At 46.2% G+C, this 22,115-nt stretch overlaps 1 protein-coding gene across 2 annotated transcripts in view; it reads right to left on the bottom strand.

Annotated features, from left to right (window-relative positions):
• PRKG1 (protein kinase cGMP-dependent 1) overlaps positions 1–22,115 on the bottom strand; it is a 494,892-nt gene that overhangs the window by 174,225 nt on the left and 298,552 nt on the right. For both annotated transcript variants that reach the window (XM_054832400.1, XM_054832399.1), the window contains exon 4: positions 6,175–6,280. In XM_054832400.1, the coding sequence (XP_054688375.1) occupies positions 6,175–6,280 (106 nt within the window). The remainder of the gene's footprint in view (positions 1–6,174; positions 6,281–22,115) is intronic.

Here is a 22,115-nt window from a genome sequence, read left to right on the forward strand (position 1 = left end):
GGCCTCAGCCAAGAACGGCCTAGGTGGACATTTGCTGTGAAAGAGTCCCCACTGTTTCCAGGTGCCCTCTTCAAAGCCGGCCCTTCCTAAGATGTGGAAAGAGTCCGTCCACTTACGCTTTCCACCTAAAATTGCCACCTAACAGACGTGCTCTAACGCAGATCAGTCCTTCAATCTTCCCTCTCTAAGCAGACCTGTGGGCTTCATGCAGCGTGAGGCGATAGCAGGAACCGTGCAGCTTCAGAGAGAAAGGAAGATACTATTTGACAGCTCTGCAAATTGGAGTAAAATTGTGGGTGGCATACGATCCGCCTCGCTCGAGTTATGCTAACAGGAAAGAGAGGGCTGAAAAATGTCTCGTGTGAATGCTTCAGAAGAAAGAAACGATTCAGAGCTTTCCACAAACAGGAGTCAGAAAGCCAGCTCAGCTGCAAAGCAGACAGATTACGTATCTGTTGCCTCTCCCGGGTTTTACTCTTTCCTGGGCTGCTTATCGTGGTCAGTATGGGGCATGGCACGGGAAGGTGAGCCGATTTTCAGGTTTTGTCATCTCCCCTACAGCTCCTGAGAGGCATGTCTGGATATCTCCTGCCTTCCTGGCTCCATGCAGCAGACCATAATCTGGACATAAGCTTTCCTGTCACCGTATCAATAGCGCGGTTCATGGATCGCACGTCTGAACTGGTGGTGTCGGTCTGGACAGCGACGGGGAAAGTAAAAGCGGCTAACTGAGGTCAGATAGAACCTGATCATGACTTAACAGTCCAGCTTGTTCCCCCTAGAAACACCCCTTGAACTGTCTGAAAATTTGGACATCTTAAAGGTGGGTGATGGCAGATCCTGTGGTTGTGAACACCCTTCAAGACGATGCTCTTGGCCTTCAAAGTCCTGGAGTGGACACGCATCCTGGTGGGGATGGTCCTCTCCATTTTGGCCTTGAGCAACATCTTGGGATGAAAAGGATGCCGGTTTGAACCAGTGTATCTGTTCTTAGATTTACCTTTGCATTAAGAATAGATGCATTTATTTGCCTTACAGAAATAATTTCCCTTTTCCTCTTTCTCTGCTACCCCCTCTTTGCTTTGCCTACATTCCAGTGCTCCACAGCAATCGTCATCTTTAAGCCGAAACTTGTTTTGCAGATTCAGTCAGCTGAAACCATCTTAATGTACGTACTTCACCAACTCACCATCAGTCTCCAACTCTCTTTTTTTCCAAACTCTCCTCCTCTTGCCTCGCTCCCTTAATTTCTCTCCCACTTCTATCCAGTATAATTTCACCCTAAGATGCACTTGGGGAAACGTTTCATGCGAAACCGCAGGCAATCTTTCAAAGACACAGTCATTTAACGAAGCTACGCACATTTTTGCATTTGCTTTCCTCTCACCGACAAACAACTTGCACGAAATGCGAAACCTTCCCTCTAAAATCATCACGCGACTCAACACCGACCAATTTCTGTACGCGTCGCCACCATTAAATACGCGGCCACGCACAAAAAACTTTGCCAGCCTAATTCCGCACGCAGACAAGCCGCGAGCGCATAAACTCCCATTGCGTAGACGTGACCAGCTCAGCCCTGCCGTGCCTGCCCAGATCGCAGCTTCCCACTTGGGCCGGTCTGGAGTCGGCTAAAACCGTCAACGGGACTTGAGATCAAGCCAGAGGCTCCAACAACGCGGTAAAGGTTGAAGAGCGGGCATTTCTTCAGCCAGATGAAAGTTTTTGGCATTAACATTAAGTTAAAAGCTTGGGTTAACAAAATACTTTAATTTTCTTTCTATTAGCACTACGGAGGTTTTATTTATAAGGTTCAAGATAGTGTGTTTATGTGTGCACTTCCTTTAAGTTTCCGCTTCTAAAGCTAGCTCCTGCCTCCGAGGCGACAGAGTATTCGTCATTTGTTCTCCTGATCTGTTCCAGGGTCTTGGATGAATCGGAGTTTATACGGTAGACTGGAACATGAGGCCTCTTTCATGGAACATTTAGGAAGGATTTTTGTAAAAAAAAAAAAAAAAAAAAAAAAGCAATATTTACTCTTGCGAGGCATTCTGGTCTTTAAACTTTTATGCTTTAGCAGGAAATCATTACATTTGCCACAGCATAAGGCTTTTTCCCATCTTTTATTTCCTGGACAAATTTATTTTATAAATAGCAGTTTCCTGAACTGAAATATTCTGATCTTGCTTAAATGGAATTATTTTTAGCACAGGCTCGAGAAGGAAATCATCCCAACGCTGTAACCGGGAACACCGCAGTGAGATGTACAGTGATTTTCGCATAGCTGTACTGCAGAATGACGCTCCTTCCTGCTTGCATAAGGGCAAATACATTCCATGATATATAGAAAACACTAAGTTGGGCAAAAACTAAATAAATGTTCAGCTAAAACACCCTATACCCTACGGAGTTACGAAACCTACAGCACAATATTCTATTTTGACTTTTTACTGTTAACCGCACTACGAACTCGCTTGATCTAGCATTGATTTAGCCACGTAATGAGCTACCGAAAATTGGTGTTTCAAAGGGAATCATTGCTGTGATTTGTCCTTCATCAAAAACCAGCCTGGATGTTCCATCCCCTCCTTGAAGCAGGTGCTGCTAGGGAATGAGGCCATCTTTGGCTCACGTCAAGGACCAGCCGTTGACTTTACAAGCAGCAGAAAGGGATACACAGACCGGTTCCTCAGAAATACTGCGAAAAAGAGGATGTTCACTCGCTCCTTCCTCCAGTATAGTGCAGCTGATTTCTAGAAGTCCGAAGACTTATCTCAAGTTTCGCAAGCCCATGAAAACTCCGTACTACTGCTCCTTGGAGCAAACCAGGAGACCGCCTTCTGGCCCAGGACCCATTAGGAAGGTAGACCTGGATTTCTTAGCCAGGAACCACACTTTCTACGGTTTTCTTAGGGCGTTCAGAAGAAAGGAAAGGACTATACACACTCTGGGCATAAAAGGGTGAAACTAAGAAAACAATAGCCAACCTGTGTCATCAATATGTTCCTCCTGGGGAAAACCACGGCAAAACCACACCACTGCATGTGGGGTACGATGACAACAAGGAGCCCGGGTGATGTCGGTGCTCAGACTGCACTTATTTTCGGCAAGATAAGTGAGAATATATGAATAGTCTTATTTCACCCTCAAAAGCTTAATTTCTATTGTATTTTGTTCATAGGTGAAAATATGTTCTCGAAGACAACAACCATTACGTTATTGTGACTAACGACACGATTCGAAAGGGTAACTTTTTCAGACCAACGTCAGCAGAAAAGAATGTTGTCCAAGCCCATTGACTCTGCTCAGGTACCATTTAAACCTTTGTTTCTATTCCATGTGATTTCTTAACAAGAGCATTTTCATTCACTTATTAATATAGGAAAGCAAAAAAAAAAAACCCCAAAGAATAAGGGCAACAACTGACATACTCCTTGTTTTCAAGATTTAACCTATTTTTCCTTAAAAAGATTTGGAAGGAAAGCATGCTTAAAAGTCAGCATTTAATGTAATAAATGGACTTTAGGTTGAGCTTGAGACAGCTACTGATGCAGAGAGCCCAAGTGGAAGACACGATGGGTAGATCCCGTTTCGTATTGACCTTCCTCCAGCTATCTGCCCCATGCTACAATTGTTGCGCAGGGAAAAAATCTTTTCCTAAATTCCAACCGTAAGATTTAAAGAAAAAAAAATATTTTCTTGCCTCCAGCCTTTCTAACGAGCATTAATACACGGCTCGACACACTGTAATAGGCTGTGTCCAAGAAGCTCACAGCGTGAGAAAACGCTTCTCGGTTTCTTCCTCACACTATTTGCTTTAAAATTAAAGCTGGGCAGGCTCTGTGGAACCTGCATCCAAATTAATCTCGACAATCTTTTAGAAAATCTCTATTAAAGCTCAAAGCTTAAGAGCTTAATGTGTGCATAGTTTCTGCTTTGAAAGACAGCCAGAGGCTCTAACCCCCAGAACTGATCTCAGATTCCTTCTTTGGTTTCATTCACCAGCACACAAGAAAGGCCAACGCTTGTTAGCGTCTGAATTTATGATTTTTTAAACCCTTTCGGTACGGCAACAGGTTTTGTTTTCTCTCCTGCGTTTGCTTGTTAATAACCACAAACTGAGACACCTGGGAAAAGCGAGACGTCGATGACTGCACTTTGATGCCATGTCTGAGCAGCAGAACATCTCCATGGAGCTCCTGGTCCTCTCCAGGGAAACACCCTGTCCTCATCACAGGTCGTGCCACCCGGCCAGTTCTTTCAGTTCCATTATTTCATTATTATTGGCTTTATTCATGACTGGAAAGACTCACAGGGGAAGCTCCTGGTCACAAGGAGAGGCCAGGAGGTGGGATGCCAACCCAGCCAAGAACCAGCGTAGTGAGTTGGGCAGGTCTCTGCCCCCAGATCTAAGCGGCTGATGGTGCCCGGCTTCGATTAATTCCTCCTCGCCCACGGTGCCGGCCGAGCTGCGGTACAGCCACGCTTGTGCCCAGGGTATCGGTCCCGCGGGATCACCTTCCTGGCTCCACGTGCCCTGCCCCATCCCTAATGCCTTGCCTGGAGACCTGCGACCGTGGTGACCCTCCGGGACAGCCCCACGACAGTATCATCGCAGAGATTTAGTTAGTATTTGTATATTTATGTATTATTTTTCTATATATTAAATATATTATAGGTTAAATAATAGCTGCTGCTGCTATTATTATTATATTATTATTACTACTACTACTATTATTATTATATTTTTTCTAAGTCCCTTTTTCCTCCAATACTAACTGGAGAAAAACTAATTTAAAGTTGAATGAATACGGGCTACTCCTTGAGTTCACATTACCGAACGTCCAAGTGAACGTAGTATGCGTGTTTTTCCAATTTGAGAAGTCTTATGTTTGAAAACACATAAAAAAAGCAGGTCAGAAACAAAAGTAGATCGAGCAGGTGACACGGCAGGGTAAAAATTAGTGTGTCCACATCAGGGAGAGCTCTTACCTGTCATCTGAAATAGCTGCGTGGGATTAATTTTTCACCCAAAAAATCCTATTTAGGGGGGTGGACCACTACTCAAGTCATTAGTTTGCAAACTGTAAGATCTTCTAGATCTTTTCCACGAAAACTTCTCTTTGGAAAAAAGAAGCAACTTCTGGAAATGAAGCAATAATCACTAAAACATCTATGTTGAAAATTAGCCGCATCCAAAATAAAAAAGAAAGCGATCGAGTACAGCTTCCCCCTGGAGAGAGGTGAAAAGGAGCCCAAACCTGAAGGAATTTCCTCACATCCCCATCTACCGTCGAGAGAAATCATCTCTCGGGTATCATTTTACCCCTCGCACGGCTTTTGCACAGCGAGGGGTTGTCGCTTTGGGGGGAAACGATGCAGCGGGGAACGTTTTGGTCTGGGACGAGCCTGGTGTAGTAACATCTTAGTAAAGATGGGATTTACTTACAGCATCACATGGAATGGACCTGGGCGATTTTTTTCTGTAGAATTGGGTGACATTAAGCTTCTATTTGGGATTGTTTTGCTGACGTGAAACGCAGCCTGTTCCCCACTGCTATGGCACGTTTGCCTTACTGGGATACGGGACATCGCTTTGGTAAGGAGCATTTGTTCCAGTTCGAGATGGCAGCGTGAACCGAAGGAAAGTCTGAGTTGAATTTAAGGAGTAAAAGAGTTGGCTTTAGGTCTTTCTTGTTACTCCTCTAACCCACATTTTACTACAACCTACAGCTTTTGCTTCTCTAGAAACCCACATTTTACCTCTAGAAGCACAAGAACCCACTTGGAATGGATTTGCTTCTTTCTACAACAGTTTACAAACCCAATTTTTCCCTGGGGAGGGTGGTGGTTGTTTTCAAATGGGTCGTTTCTTTTGTAAGGTCAGCTTCGGATGAATCATATTAAAGCTTTTCCTCTTACGCCTCGGCTGCGTGACTCTTTGCCAATGAGTAACTCCCAACGGGAATGGAACGACACCGCAGCCAGGCTCCTCCCGGGGCTCGCCCTCCTTTCGGCGGGAGGATACGGCTTACAGATGGTTAAACAGCAAATTAAAATAAAAAATAAAAGAGATGAGAAGGAAACAAATCAAACACGGCACTCGCAAAAAAAGGCAAAAGATGAGGACGGCAGTTTCACTGTATTTTTTGATAAAGTAAACAAGTGTCATACCTTTTTAAAAATTCCATATACTCAGTATGCTTGATGAGGCCTGTCCTCATCATTATTGTTTGAAAACATTGCCGATCAATAGCCCAAAGTTTCACATTTACGAGAGCTGGAAAAAACAAGACAAGGGGAAAATGTAATTAGCAAAATGTCAAAATTTGAAAAAACCTGTTGTGAACTGCAGAGGCAAACAAATTCATTCATGAGAAAGCATGAAAATGGGTACACACTTCAAAACAGTAACCGAAAACTCGTCCGCTGGACAAGGGACTAAGCATGCACTGAAACGATCGGAAATATCCCCGGATTTAGCTGTGGAGCACGGGCTTTGGGAAAGGCAGCCTCAAAGCAACGGTGAGATGGGAAGAAGTCGGTGCAGGCTGAAAGCAGGCAAGGAAGAGGGGGTGGGTTCATCGCGACCTGGGACACATCATCACCTACGACACCGAGCGATCCGGGGAAATTTTTAGCGCGTTATCCTATTTCAGAGACAGCAAAATTCATGAAGGGGTCATCCTGCTCCCAAAGTACGTGACAAATTTCTCCGTGACCTTGAGAGCTTGCCCAGACCCGAGTCCTGTTACACATCACGACTGAACACATACCAATTCTGGACATTTTGAAGAACTTTTTACCAATTTTAGTTTTCAGGTCTCCGATAAATTCCAGAACTTTGACATTACGCACCATATACCCCACCACGTATTTGAAAAAGCAAAGTCCCGATGTAAACCCAAACGTAACAGATTACCACTGATTAAAGTACAGATGCTCAAAGAAAACAGGGAGTTGGATGGGCAGAACCCCAGATGGTCCAGATTTCCACCTTAGATGTGGCTGAGACATAAATCTCTCCACACAAACACTTTCTAATAGAGGTTCTCCTTAGAGAAACAGTTTAATTAAACAAAATTACTCTAAAGAGCTCTGCACTTGTATTATTTTATTTTTTTTTTTCGGAGAGTAATTGCAGTAAATTCCATCCCCATAGCGCCTTTCACTACAGGGAACAGAAATGAGCAAAAAGACTTTCAGCAAAAATATTTACAAATATTCTCACAACTAAAAATCCAAGGAATGACTTGGCTTTTCTTTGCTGGTCCTTTAGTACGCAACCCCCCTGGTTAATGAGTTTTTATCCCTAACCCCATTAGCAGGACCTTCAAAGTGCAAATTCAAATTTCTCTTCTCAAATTGCATTGCAGAACTAAGTGAATGCATCGCATCGTTTAAAGCCTCTTCTCATTTTCAAGACAGAAATTCCTTTTTGAGGAGCGTTTTTAGATTTATAATCAAACTGAAGGGAAAGAATGACCTATAGAGCTTTAGTATGAGAGATTTCTGTAAAAAAAATAAATTAGTCTTTTGCTCTCTTCGAAATGGAAGAGACAATTAATATGAATGGGATCTATTTTTCTGGGGTTTTTTATTGTCTTCTGCAAAATCGGGGGATTAATTTATTTTTAGATGGGCTCTATCCTAAAGGAAGAAATTAATATTATTCAACGGGGGGGGGGACACGACTCACTGAAAAGGATGGTCTCCTACCATCCCAGCTGATGATGACGAGGCTTGACGTAGAGTCACTCAAATCTGAGTAAAATCCTAGTAAATTCACTGAGAGCAGGGAAAGATGATCTTGTGCTTTACTACCCAGGTGAAAAAAATATATAGGGGGTTTTAGCCTGCCTGGCCGTTTCAGGATGGTTTGTATGCAGTGTAACGTACAATTATCACGCAAGGCAAAAAAGCAACTCGCTCGGTCACGACTGGCAAAAACATCGATAATGGAGTATTTTTAAAAAAAGATGCAGTGAACGTGAAAATAATGAATAAGAGTTTATACAATTTTTTTTTTTGTCTGGACTAAAATATCCAACAGCATCCCAGTGCCCTACCATGAACACGTACCATGAATACATCTTATTCATTCATCCAAAGTATTTTTTCCAAAGTACCGCCATCCCTTAGAGTAAAATTAAAGTTTTCATCTGTATTTCTTTCATACAGTCTTTGTAGCAAAGGCATGGCTGTTAAGACGGCACCACTAGCTGAGTAACTCAGAAGACAACAAATACTTAAATCCACCTTTTTTTCTATTGTCTTGTGTAATTCTGGAAGACAGGGCCCCTTTCCTAGAAATGATTCTGCCTGCTCCTGCTTCCCAGTGTATTTTAACAGATTCAGCATCTTCTGCAAACAAGTAGCTCTGAAAAAGAAAAGGTTTCATCCCAATCTCAATCCTGGCCAGCTTAACGGACACGTTCAATTAGCGTCGGGGACCAAATTCCCGTTGGAGTCCGTCGCAGCATTCAAGAGCACGGCATCCGAACCGCAGTCCTCATCCTTGGCCCATCAGATGTGTTTACAGGCTCCGTGTCACTCTGCCATAAATTGGCGCCCCATGACAAGCAGCTAACTTAGTTGTTCAGGAACATGGTGCCACCCAGAGGGACCTGGACAGGCTCGAGAGGTGGGACTGGGAGAACCACATGAAATTCAACAAGGCCAAGTGCAAGGTCCTGCACGTGGGTCGGGGCAATCCCAAGCACAACTACAGGCTGGGCAGGGAATGGATGGAGAGCAGCCCTGAGGAGAAGGACTTGGGGTGTTGGGGGATGAGAAGCTCAACACAACCCAGCAATGTGCACTCACAGCCCAGAAAGCCAACCGTGTCCTGGGCTGCATCCCCAGCAGCGTGACCAGCAGGTCGAGGGAGGGGATTCTGCCCCTCTGCTCCGCTCTGGTGAGACCCCCCCTGCAGTGCTGCATCCAGCTCGGGGGTCCCCAGCACAAGAAGGCCATGGAGCTGTTTGGAGCAAGTCCAGAGGAGGCCATGAAGATGATCCGAGGGCTGGAGCACCTCTGCTATGGAGCCAGGCTGAGAGAGTTGGGGTTGTTCAGCCTGGAGAAGAGAAGGCTCCGGGGAGACCTTAGAGCACTTTCCGGTCCCTAAAGGGGCTCCAGGAAAGCTGGAGAGGGGCTGGTGACAAGGGCAGGGAGTGACAGGCCAAGGGGAATGGCCTGAAGCTGAAGGAGGTGAGATGGAGATGAGATGTGAGGCAGAAATCCTTCCCTGTGAGGGTGCTGAGGCCCTGGCACAGGGTGCCCAGAGAAGCTGTGGCTGCCTCTGGCTCCCTGGCAGAGTTCAAGGCCAGGTTGGATGGGGCTTTGGGCAACCTGGGCTGGTGGAGGGTGTCCCTGCCCATAGCAGGGGTGGGACTGGATGGGCTGGGAGGTCCCTACCCACCCAAACCGTTCTATCATTCTATGACAGTGCACAATGAAGGCACCCAGTGGATTTTCCTTCCCGTGATGGGTTCAGGTGTAGCTGCAAAGACAGCACCTAACTTTGAGCTCCACACAGGTACCACGGAGCCAGATACTCTGATCCCCAGATGCTTTACGAAGCGCTATGTCGGATTTGGTACCAGCCCCCCAAAGAGCCGGTGCTGCCTGGGCCGCGTTAGGAACGTTCTCACTTGGTCCCTCAACGGCAAATGTAGTTTAGTGCCTCTCACCCGAAATGAAGATCCATTTATTGCCGCTAGAAATTGTTCCGGCCAAACAAATCTCCGCAGCCGGCAATCCTGACGGGAGCCCAGGACCAGAGCCTCACCTAGCGAGCCCAGAACAAGTCACATTCCCCTGAAGGTACCCCCCGTAACCCAACTTAGATATATACATACAACTGTAGTTATATATGAGACTATACGTACACAAAATTACATAGCTAGACATATAGTTATATATAATACATGCGATATGTCATTTTATAGACATATTATATGTAATTACGTATTAATATATAGTATATAATGTGTATTTTAACATACCCCCTAGTGATGCATACAGCTGTGTAGCAGCCCCCTCACAAGGACCACGCAGCTCAGGAAAAGTTAAGTGCAGACGACAATGCGCTTCCGTACCGCTAATTATAATCCCCCCTCATACTTTATATTCACATTTATCCTGCCTAACGATAACCAGATGTTTTAATAACGGCTAATCACCGTAGAGCGGTAAATGTCAATAAGACCCTTACAATCAGGTGCGAGCATCACCTCCTGTTACGCTTAAACTCCTCCGGACGTGGTACCGAAGGAACAGTATGAATTCTGGAAGATTTGACAACGTTAACAAAGAGATCTATTTATGAGTGCCCCGAGATGAAAAATACGTATATGGGATGTATAGCACAAAGCCAATTCCGCCGTGAATAGCTGAGTTATTACAGATACAGAGGCGACGCAGAGGTTTTCTTGCCCGTCCCTCTGCAAAGAGCGTGTGTTGGATGTTGGAGGTAACATTTTCCGTCAAGCCTGATTTCGGGAGAATCTCTTAATTCTCTGAGTGCAAGAACTACAACCATAAAGGAATATGGTAAATAAGATTATGAAAACAGATGTGCGTACGGCTATCTGTAACGGGATTTTCCCAAGACTACTCAATGATATAAAATATTATACCGCAATCAAAGCAGCTAAACTGGAGTTATGCTGCAATTAAAGTTTACTGCCTCTGGTTTTACACTTTTTCATAATAAAATGTTATAGCTGGGGTTTCGTTTTATCTCTGTAACAGCACACGATGCAATCACCGATCATCCTAGAAGCCACCAAGATTTTGGCTGACACGCAAAAAAAGTAGCAGCACTATAAGGCAACAATACGCACGCGCACCAACTAAGGTCGATTATAAAATATATATTGTCATATACATTGGGGCACGGCTAAAACCAGGGATACCCAGGCCTGGGCCCTCCAAATGACTGACGATAAGCTACAGCTCTCTAGGTGAGGGTCTCGGAGGGTGCTGGGCACTCTGCGGTCATTGCAGAACGTTTTAATTGCGTGTTAGAGAGGAGCCATCCCATCAAAATGAGGAGTTGGTGCCAGCTCCTGGCAAAGGCGCTAGACAATGAGAAAATGACGGTTAAAGCATCGAGTGGTTCCTTTAACCTCAGCGAAGGCGTAACTTCTTATGCTTTCTGGCAAGATTTCCTTTGAGAAATGGATTCATCCGAATCCGAAACTCCAGATGAAGGTGAGGCGGTGGAGGGCTGAAACCGAAGCAAAATGCTCCTGGAGAAACAGGGAAGAGCAGTGGGAGCCGAAGGAAAAGAATTGGGATTTCACGGGTCAAAGCTGGACGGGGATGGAGATATTATCGTTAAAGTTTAAATCTGAAGGGTTCGTTGTGGTTGGTACTTCTGATAACAAGTTGACTGAAATTATTTAAATCGATCATTTCAGTACGTGAGTCGGACCCCCCTACACCAAAATCACTGCTTTAAGCAAATAAACAATTTCAATAAACAATTTCAAACTTCTTTTCCAAAAAAAGAAGTTTTCTTCCTAGCCATTTACCTGGGCAACCTATGGAAATACATCCCTGGGGATGCGGAGTCCCCGACATGGCCCAAAGCCTGGGCGACGTCCTGGCTGGGTCAGCCACGGCTGCGGGCTCGCTCGTATGCTGGGAGCTCTCTGAACACAACGCAGGGCGAGAGAAACGTGCGTACGTGCGTATCCTTCGCGACACAGCACAATCCTGATGGATTCAGCGGCTCAGCCCTTCTCTGAGTGTTTTCTCCCCATCCAAGGCAGGGCACAATTTCAGGGTGATGCGAAAGAGGAAAAATAAAAGCAAATTTAAGTCGTGGCCAGTCTCGAGCGGAACCCGCAGATCTTCCCGACAGGGTTTCACCACCGGCCCGTGCAGCCGCAGCCTCAGCGGTGCCAGCCCGGAGCCGGAGGGGTGCCGGGGAGGGTGCAGGGGCACAGGACGCGGCGCCGAGGTCGCCTTTCCCCTGCTCGTCTTTGCACTCTTCAAAGACGTTTGCGACATTTTGGCTTCGATACGTCTCCTCCTGAAACCACGGCACCGTCTGTTAAACTGCAATTTTTCTCTGGGCTTTACCGTATATACTGCTGTCACTTACACAGCGTCGTTTTGACATCAGCAGCGGTATAATATATACTTCCATAACAATTAAAGAGAATAAAAGTTCAGGTTTTTTCCATCTGTTGCACTAAATAATAAAGATTCATTATTGATCCTCTGCAAGGCTTAATTCTCTGAATTTGGAATACTGGCGTCGCGCCCCCAGCCTGCTGAAGGACAAAGTTTTTCCTCTTTTGCTTCTTTTCTTCTTGTGGACCCAGCAGCTGAAAATTAGGAACTTCAAGCTCAGATCTGAGCTTGATCCGATTTCTCTCCATCGCATGCAAAGGCAGCAAGACAGAGGGGGGGGAAATGCAAAGTTTTCCGTGAAAAAACATATTTACCAAAGAGCAACGTAAGTATTATGTACATGCGTTATATAATATTACATATTATATGTTAATATAGCTGGGGAAGTCCTTCCGGTGCGGCTGCGAGGACGCACGTGACAATAAAGCATCATTTTGCACAGCGCTCTTGTAAAACCGTCTTCCCATCCCAGATTTTAAGCGGCGTTTGCTTTTCCGCCAAGCCAGGTCAATCACGAGCTGCCCTTACAGCCGGTGGTTAAAGCGCGGCAAAGCTTTATCAGCAGAACGTTAAAAGATGCTTTCACTCCTTAAAAACTGCAGCAAGCGCCACAGTCGTGCCCCGATGGGTGCATTATTTCAAAATGAAATGCAAAACTCGTACGGCCCTGCAATCTTTTAGCATCTTTCCAAGTTTTTACGTGCTCAGTGAAGCCTCTCCAAGTGTTTTAAGGATCACCGAGTGAATCATCCTCAGCTCAAGCGCTCGCTGGCGGCGGTATCGGACCCGAGACTTTTTATCGCCTCGCACTGTAAGCCAGAGTTCATCACCTCGGTTTTGCTTTTAGGTTATTTTATTCAAATAACCGTTTGTTTCTCTGCCCGGGAAAGCCTCAGGCAAAGGCACAGCGGCACCGTCGTGTCCTTAGGGCCTTACTGGCAGCACCGAGACGTAAAATTTCCACTCAAATTGAACCAGCCTTCCGCTTGGGTTTGATTCTGCAGGGATTATTGTGCAAATTACCGTCGGGGAGAAGACAGTCATTTCCAGTTACTTGTGTTTCGTCAGCGTATCGTGTAAAAGGGGTGATGAAAAGCACATGTAACTAATCCGAAGGAGCACAGTGAACTGTTTTACCCCTCCGGGGACAGCGCGAATCGTGAAGGAGGCCCCCACAGCCTCCGTTTTGGGCTACGGCACGGAGCAACGCAGAGGGGATGGATTTCGCAGCTGGAGCGAGAAGGAATTTCTCTGCTCTCAGACGTCTGTGTTGCCAGTTTCTAACAACGATGGCACCGGTACAGTGACGACTTCATCCCAATGCAATCCGTTTTCTCAGTAGGTCCCTTCCCAAGGTAACTCCCCAGGGGGATTTTGCCGCCTCATACCGTGCAAAGGAGAAATTTTATGTCTGGCCAAGGAAAGATGCGGCGTTCAGAGACAGATAAACATTTAAATATGCTTTTTCTCCCTGTACAGTTTATATCCACGTGCTGCTAAACTAGGACAGTCTGTTAAAAATCATGTTTAGCAATAAAAAATGAAAACACATCCACAGAAACAGCAGAAAATATTAAATTTTTTTTTTTTTTTTTTGGCATTCTTGGGCCAGAGCTGTGGCTTTTCCCGATACACAGAGAGCAGGAGAATTAAGAAGGAGGAAAAAAAAGGCAAAAAACCTCCAGCAGGCCTAATGCTAATCCTAACGATGGAGTGCAGGATGAGCTTGGATGCCCAGCACTCGGCACGGCGCTATGCTCAACGCCGGCACTACGGCAGCGCTTCATACTGCTTCACAGGTTTGGGGTGCGTTGTCAGGATGGCAGCAGGACACCCCAGCCGTGGTCCTTCTCACGGTGCTGGGCTACAAACGGGGGGGGGGTTTTGCCCAGATGGTGGCAGGTGCGCGAGGAAGGATGAGGTTGTACCACCTCCACCCACCGCGGTGCAGACCGGTTGGTAACGGTCCTTAAAGCAGAGGTCAAACCTGCACTTTTGTGAGTGCCTGAAATTAGCAGCATATTACTGCGACCTCACATAGGTAGATCCAGATTTCACCTTTATTTTGATCTTTCACATTTTTTCCCCCCCTCTCCCTCCCCGAGCTCTTCTAACTTGAATTTTGTCACGAAAGCCACCTGTGTTACGTGCACCACGAAGCCCCATTGCGCAGAAGTTCCTGGGCTGGAGTGAGGGCAACTGCTGCTCAAAGGCAACAACTGCTTCAACGCTCGAGCTCTCTTCAGGCCGTAAATAAAATCCATTTCTTATTTGGATGCGCGTGATCTTTCCATGAAAAAGAGCCTCTGCTTTGCCATGGATACGGCAGCGAAGGGCGCGCTTATCGCCACGCTCTACCCGCCCCAGCCTCTCCCCCTTGGCGCCAGACCCCATCCCAGCGCCTCAGGCTGAGGAGCGGGGGAGGCAAGGAAATCCCTGACCGCGCTGCAGCGTTTAAAGCAAGAGATGCTCTCGCATGTGTATCTGGGATTATTTGTCATCGGAGAGAGCTGGCAAGCATGAGAAACCTCGCAGGGAGATGCTGCACCCGTGCGTGTCCCCTCGAAGGCATCTACCAAGCTTCCTGGCAGGTGATGCTGGATGCTCACCTACACGTGGTGCAGGTACAGGTACGGTAATCTGCTCTTTGCATGAGAGAGAAGCCCTTTTCCTTTGGAAAACTACGCACTGCTTGCACTTCCACAGTACTCAAAGTACAGGCCGGTCCTGAATCACGTTCTGGAATCAAGACTGCTGCAGACTTACCAAAAATGGGCATTTTTTCATACTAAATGGATAAAACGTTCAAAAACAGATTAATGGGCAAGTCTCAGAACTGTATTACTTTTTAAAGAACTGGCTTTGGCTGCTGTTTAAGCAAATATATTCAGGTTACGTGAGGAGGAAACAAAGCAGGAAGGGCACGACTCAATGGAAGTTCTCCAGGTAGTTCTGCTTTCTCTACAATAAACTATGAGAACCCCGGACATCCCAAGGAATTATATACACTTTGCACAGGAATGAAACATGCCTGGATAAGATCGGATATGACTACGAAAAGAAACTGATGGAAATTGTTATTAACAACCGCTGCTCTTTTCCACCCGAATAAAATGGCCTCTAGGATTAAAAACTCAGCGAACCCAACTGTAGGGGTAGTAACATCAACGGTGAAGACATCCGGGAAAAACGGGGGCAAACAAAATGAAACACTGCAGGTGTACTGTAGAAATGACCGAGTGGAAATTATGACCACGCTTTCGGTTAGTCTTTAGTAAGAAACCAATAAATAGAATAACACCATTGATGTTTAATTTTAGTTAACAGAATTCACTACTGGTTTGACCGTGGGTTCGGTATGTTACACTGGAGAACGTGGGCTGCCTCCTTCTCCCGCTGAAGTGACTGGGCTCTGCAGAGTCAACAAAATGGTCTATTTAAAATAAATAGAATTAAAAAAGAGTTGATTCATTGCACTGCCCACGTTATGCTGTTGTTATTCTTTGACGGAAGGGATGGCCTTGGTGTCTGAAGGACACCGAGGGGAGACCATTCCCATCGGTGCTACGGGCTGGCTGTCCCTGCCGTTCATTCGTGTGATGCAGAGGAAGAGCTGGTCCTACCCCCAAGCTTCCCCCGTGGCCACCCCAGGCAGGTTTTGCTCTGAATCTTCTGCTGTGGGCGATCCCCCGCCCCGGGACAACCCCGTATCGCAGCAGGAGAGCAACGAATATGTACCAAGAAATGGCAACCGGAGCGTAGCCGACTCGTGCGAGCCCTGAGGCCCTTGTAAAGCTTCAAGCCAAACATCGGCTGACTTCAATGGAGAGGATTTCATCCTCACTGCTCCATCATACGGCTTACAGCCTCAAATACCCTTACACTTAAGATCTGACAACACCGATCAGCCAGTGCTAAGAACCATAATCTGTATTAGATACCAGGCAGGATCCCAGGACTTTTCTTGCCAGAACCGAGTAATCCAACCTCCTGCTCTAACAACCACCGTCACCCAACGTTTCAAAGACAACTACCTGTCTCCTAATGAATTATTCAGGAATAACCCCCGCCTGGGTGGTTTTATTCCCTTAAGGCCCACAGTGTTTGGCTGAGGGTATATATTGGCATTTGTTTTTATCTAACACAATTCCCAACCTTCCCGCTGCCTCCCAAAACTATCTCAGCCCTCTTCTGAAGACTCATGACTTCTTGGCTTCAATGAGAAGTCGTGACAAGGATTAATTAAGCATTATGAAAGTCTTTAATTGTATCCGGTTTTTTTTCCTTGGAATTTCAAAACATTCACATCATCTGTACTACAAAACCTGCTAATTAGATGTCCTGATATGCTCTTTTTAAGCTAACTGCTATTTTACATAACCTTTACTATGTCATCTCTTATTCATCCCTTCTGTATAAAGGTAGTTCTACTCTTCTTACACTCCTCTGACACAGAAGTTTTTCTAGGTTTTTAATTAAACTTACCTTGCAAGAGCAAGGAATTGTATTCATTACAGTACTGAATGTCCATACAAAAGACAAAAGCTGAAATAGTTCCTTAAAGGAAGAATCTATTCAGAACAATTTCAAAGCCACAAAAAATACTTGCAAGTACTATTTTGAGTTGATGTGCGTTAGGTGAGATGAATGGAAAACTAACAAGGGTCTAATGCAGGTCAGAAGCCTGAAATTCAGTTGCTCGAACAACTAATTTAATGCCACAAAGTAAAACGCCTCCGATTATTCGTGAAAGGAAAAGGAGAAAACAACCCAAACCTCTCCCGGGGGTGCGAGGCTCATCCTGGGACGCATCACCTCATTGGCATGCCCAGATCATGAAAGCATTGCCAAGAAACCTTGTGTCTAACAGTAGTGAGCACAGTAAAATACTCACATTTTAAGGAGACCTACGAATCAGTTCTAGCTCGTTGCCTAAAGGAGCCCCAGGAACAAGGAAACGGAATACACCCCATCAAAGGAGGCGTCTTAATCCTGCCCTAACTGGGGAGGGAAGGCATTGATAAATGAAGAAGCCAGCTTGGGGCACCATTAAAAAAATAACACAAGAAGTAAGAGTAACGAGATGAGGCATCTGAGAGCGCCTCCCCAGCGAGGAGACCCGTCTCCTGCCAATGCGGATGGGGCAGCACCAGGGGCTTGTGTTTTGGGAAGGGAGGAATTGCTCTGCTGCTAGCAGACACAAACGGGCCAGAAGAACTGCACGTGACTTTCTGGTATTGGGGCAAAAAGAGAAAAGTGGAGGAACATCCCAGGCGGCGATAGCGGCGGCTCCTGGGGTCTGGCCAGGACCTCTGCCAGGAGCCCGAGGGAAGAATCTGTAAAGACGGTATAAACACATCCCACCCAGTCGCTCCGTTTCTTGAAGCTGTCGAGGCTGGACAAGCATCCCTTTGACGGTCTTTCTGCTCAAAGAGCCTCTTTCATATTTCTCATCTGAAAAATATACACGGTTTGGTGTCTACCCTGAAAAACGATCTTGGGAAGTAGAGTGGCTTGGCTAGTCGGTAAAAAAATAAATACGATGAGCGAGCACGAAACCACAAACGTACAGAGCAGAACTTGGGGTTAATTTTTAAGATGATCTGCACAAGTTTAGAACTAGTCTGAGTATTCGTAGGGGTTAAAGGTTTAAATGAATGATCAAAGCCAGCTGCCAGTATCCTAAAGAGACATACGCTTGAAAATTGTAATGGGGCTGAGGTATTTTAGGAATGATTGGAAAATGCAAAATAGATTTTATAGTCTGTTCGAAAGAAAGTATCGCTTTAAGGATACAGGGCTGCCAGATACTGTCTGCTTGTTAAAATAATGAAAAGAAGTGCACACATAATGACTTTTCTAAAAAGAAAGCTGAAGCGCTTTACAAGCAATAATTGCGCCTCACGACATTTCCGAAAGCTACAGAGCGCTATATATCGCTGGAAAAGAAGAGAGGAAAGCGTCTTTGCTGCTGCCAGTAGAAAGCTCTCCTGAATTCACCGATTCTCCGGTAGAGTTCACCTTCAAAACAAGCATCGGCTCTTTCCTCGCTCCTCTACCACCCAAGGTGGTGCCACCGCCTGAAGCCAGGTGGAAGCTACCCTCCTCCTTCCACAGAGTCACCACCAGGCCTCCAGCAGGCACGGAAAAAGGGGAAAAAGACGGTTTAAATGTTTAACTTCCCAGTGAGACACAAAGCGATGAGGTCCTTTCCTCCGTCCTTACTCCAGGGTCTCTCACCGAGCTCTGCAACAGATCCTGATACTAAAAGACCTAAACCGAGCAGGAATTTCAGCTTCGTCGACTGATTTTTTTCTAAAGGGCAACATCACACAGGTCCAAGAAATCTATTTTTCCACTCTGAGTTATCAAGAACGGTTTTGTAAGGAAGACGGTGTTTTTAAAGAGCTGTTCATAGATAGGAAAATTAACGATACTTTCTAAAAAGTAACAAACCATTATTATCCCGACGGTTTTCTTCCCCCCAGCTCTAGGTGCTAGTTGGCTATTTAGCTCCAGAAGTAGCTCCTACGGCCAACTTCCCACAAAGCTCGTTCGACCCGACAGATCAGCGTGAAGCCATGTGGAAATCCATTTACACAGCCAGACACTCTCACTTATAATTCTGCTCCGCGGGACGCCGTAATTCATGAACAACAGCAATAAGAACGAGAAAAGTGCCATATATGCCTCCACTAGGTGTAACCAATTGACCGGGGACACCTTTCTGGCGAGATGCTTTCTACTGATTGAAAAGCCTAATTAAAGCGGCACATAGTACAGAGTAGATGAGCGTTGGGTTTCTTGTCTTTATATGACCAAATATAAAGCACCAAAATATCCCTGTTCTAACTTTCTTGGCCCCGGTATCCATAAAAACTTGTGACAGAGTTTGCTGCCGGAGCTAAAGGGATCCCCGGGGTCCCGCTCCTGTTTCCCCAGGTCTTCCCTTCTAACGCAGCTGCCCCCAGGACGCATCGCTCGGTGGGATCTGTAGAGCAGCGTCTGCCGTACGCTTGGCTCCGGAGTTTCCAAAAGGAGGATGACAGCACCGGCTTTTAGAGCCGCTTTGTAGCTTTTCCATGTATTTTTACTTCTTTTACGTGCGAGTCAGTTCAAGTGTGTGTCTGGAATTTGTTTTGCTACTGAAGCTCACAGCTCCTCACTGGGGCTTTTGGTGTGAAAACTTAAAATATACTCTGAAATGACGGCACAAAAATACAACGGAAAAGCAAAAACGTAGCTGTCCGTAAAGCAGCGTAGAGAATCTCCTTCTTACGTGATGCTGTTAGTACAATTAGGAGCAAACTTATTCTGCTAAGCAAAAGGACAGGTACACAACTGACGGATGAATTTTTGTGTAACATTAAGCAATGGAAGAAATTATTCTGTGAATAGCGTGCAAATCGACGGCAGCCAAGCCCTCTAACCCACTCTGCAGCGACGGCCCTGGTAGGACAACATAAAAATGGAAATAACCCCACCGCCGAGGCGCTGGCACTTTCCTAACCCAGAGCCGGGGCGCCCGAGAGGCGCCAGGGCTGGTGCTCCCCTTCCCCACCTGGGATGTTTGCTTCGGCGAGAAAAGGACACCGAGGGAAAGGGACGGACGGACAGGTCATCCACCGTTCAGAGGCTGTAAGGAAAAGATCACTCTCACCGCAAAGCCGTGACACGTTTTGAACCCGACTCCTTGACCTTCTCTCTCTCTTTTCGCTCCAAGCCTGAAATGTTATTTTACAGCAGACCTTTAATTACTCTCTCTAATGTTGTTAGCAGAAAACCCCCTGGGTTTTGCCCATTTAAATTAAAAATCACCTAAGTTTCTAACCGCCAGTCACGTAACCTCCAGTCAGCACAAACTCGCCCAGGTACAGCAGCAGAGGTGAAGATTTCGCTACCTTGCACCGCATTCAGCTACGTATTTTCAGCAAAGTACTGCACATAATTCTGAAATTTAACACAGTCCCTTGCTGCCGTCTGCAAATAATGCTAAACTTTCAGATATGAGGCTGACTAACAGGATTTTGAGAAATCCGGAGAAGTTAAACCGCATCTTGGTGGCGCACTAGGAATGCGAAGCAACCAGAAACCTCAATGACACAAAAGCTGCTCTCTCTGTGATTGAAAAGAGGCAGTTTGCTAACTGAACTTTACAATAATTTCACATTTTTAAAATATTTCTTTATTTTAAGCAGTATTTCCAACAGAACAATTAGATAACTCATCCCCAACTCCCTGCCGTCTCGGGTAACGAGGATGAAAAGCTTTTGCTTTGCAGCATCAAAACGCCCAAGTCGCCGCGTCTCGCACAAACCCCGTTGCACGAAGGCTTGAGATTTTTCTCTCTTGAGCACAAACTACTTGCAGCCGGCAGAGTTTTCAGAAACCTGGCCCATATCACCTATCGCTCGCACCTATTCACGTTGCGTTGGCTTTTTAAAGGGTGCCTGTGCATGCCACGAGAGCACAGACGACAGGCTTAGCCCGCTCCGTTCCTGTCGCTCGTCGCCCCAACAGTCACCCCAGCTGTACCAACTTCCGTTTCTAGCAGGCGGGGTGTCCACCTCTGCACACCCTCCCCACGACCCAGGAGCTTCCCCACTTTGGAGACACCTCCTCCTCCAAACCGCTTCACCGCCAGCCCCATGCGGCAAGCTGCAAACCTGCTGGGAAAAATGGCTATTTTTGTTATGACGCTGAAATCCTCTCTTTTTCCCCCCCTCTCGATATTGTTTTTGGAGACTCTGAGCCATGTATAAACCCTGTGGAGTTATGCACCGGGTACCAAAGATCTGTCCTGACGGTTTAGCAGTGCTTGAATAGCACGGAGTAGGGTTATGTCCCTCTGCCTCAGGAGAGCTGCGTTTCGGGGGAACGTCTGCTATCGCACAAATTCGAACCCCAAGCGAGACCCCATCCACAGGAGATGGAGGCATCTGAGGGAACAAGATGCATCTGAGATACCTCCATGGAAGGGGGCAGAAGACCCAAAGCCAGACGCTTGTGTAATATAAGTAACACTTAGAGATAAAAAAGGGTCTGGTCGTGCTCTATGGAAGTAACTGAATTACGAAACAAGATAATATTGTTCTAACTCTCCGTCTGAGGTTTAAGCCGTGACTCGAATACTCATCTTCTCTGTCTTTACATCTTCTCTTCTGTAATTCCAGTCGCGGCAACTTCTTTCTCCCCCTCATTAACTCTGACACCTTCAAGCTGTTAAGTGCCGAGCCACAGGAAGAGCGCGCCAACTACGGCGTTTGGCTGCGGACAAACCCCACAGCAACACTACAAGCTAATGCAAACGAGGCATCGGTCGCCTCCGTACCCACAGCCCGAGGAAAGAGCCAACGAGGGCTGTGTGAGAACCTTCCTGCTCTCAGAGAGAAGGGGCTGCGCTTTGAGAGATACGCAAAGCCAGGTTCTCCACTCTGCCTCTGTGGTTTTCCCCCTGATTTTTAATTACTATAGGATTACAGGGGAATGACCACATACGCTTGCCCTGGTCATCACCTTCACACGCGGGATCTGTGGCTGGTGGCACCTGGCTAACGTAGGGCGCCTGGGACAGTCGCCCTCGTGGAAACGCCGCTGGAAAAGCACCGGCAGTAAAAGCTGTGATCGACTGCACTGACAGTAGGGAGGAAATCCTGAGATGCTGAAGCTTCTTCTCTTCCCTCACACATCACTGCATAGCCTAAAATATTGTTAAGCTTTAAACAGCTCCATTAATTTGACGGCAAACACCGGCATTTCCGTTGCAATACCTATGAGAACAAGAAATGCAAGAGCAGCTTCGCTTCTGCTGCCAAAGAGAAGTCACGTTCCTGCTTAGCTCGCGACCAGCCTCAGCTTCACAGAGTGGAAAAAGCTGTTGAAAGTAAAATATACAACTAGTCACTTAAAAAATGGCTAAACCAAACCAGTGGACACTGCTGCTGCAAGCCGGGTACGGCTGCCGAAAA

The sequence above is a fragment of the Grus americana genome, chromosome 7 (genome assembly GCF_028858705.1).
Source record: "Grus americana isolate bGruAme1 chromosome 7, bGruAme1.mat, whole genome shotgun sequence".
NCBI classification, from domain to species: Eukaryota; Metazoa; Chordata; class Aves; order Gruiformes; family Gruidae; genus Grus; species Grus americana.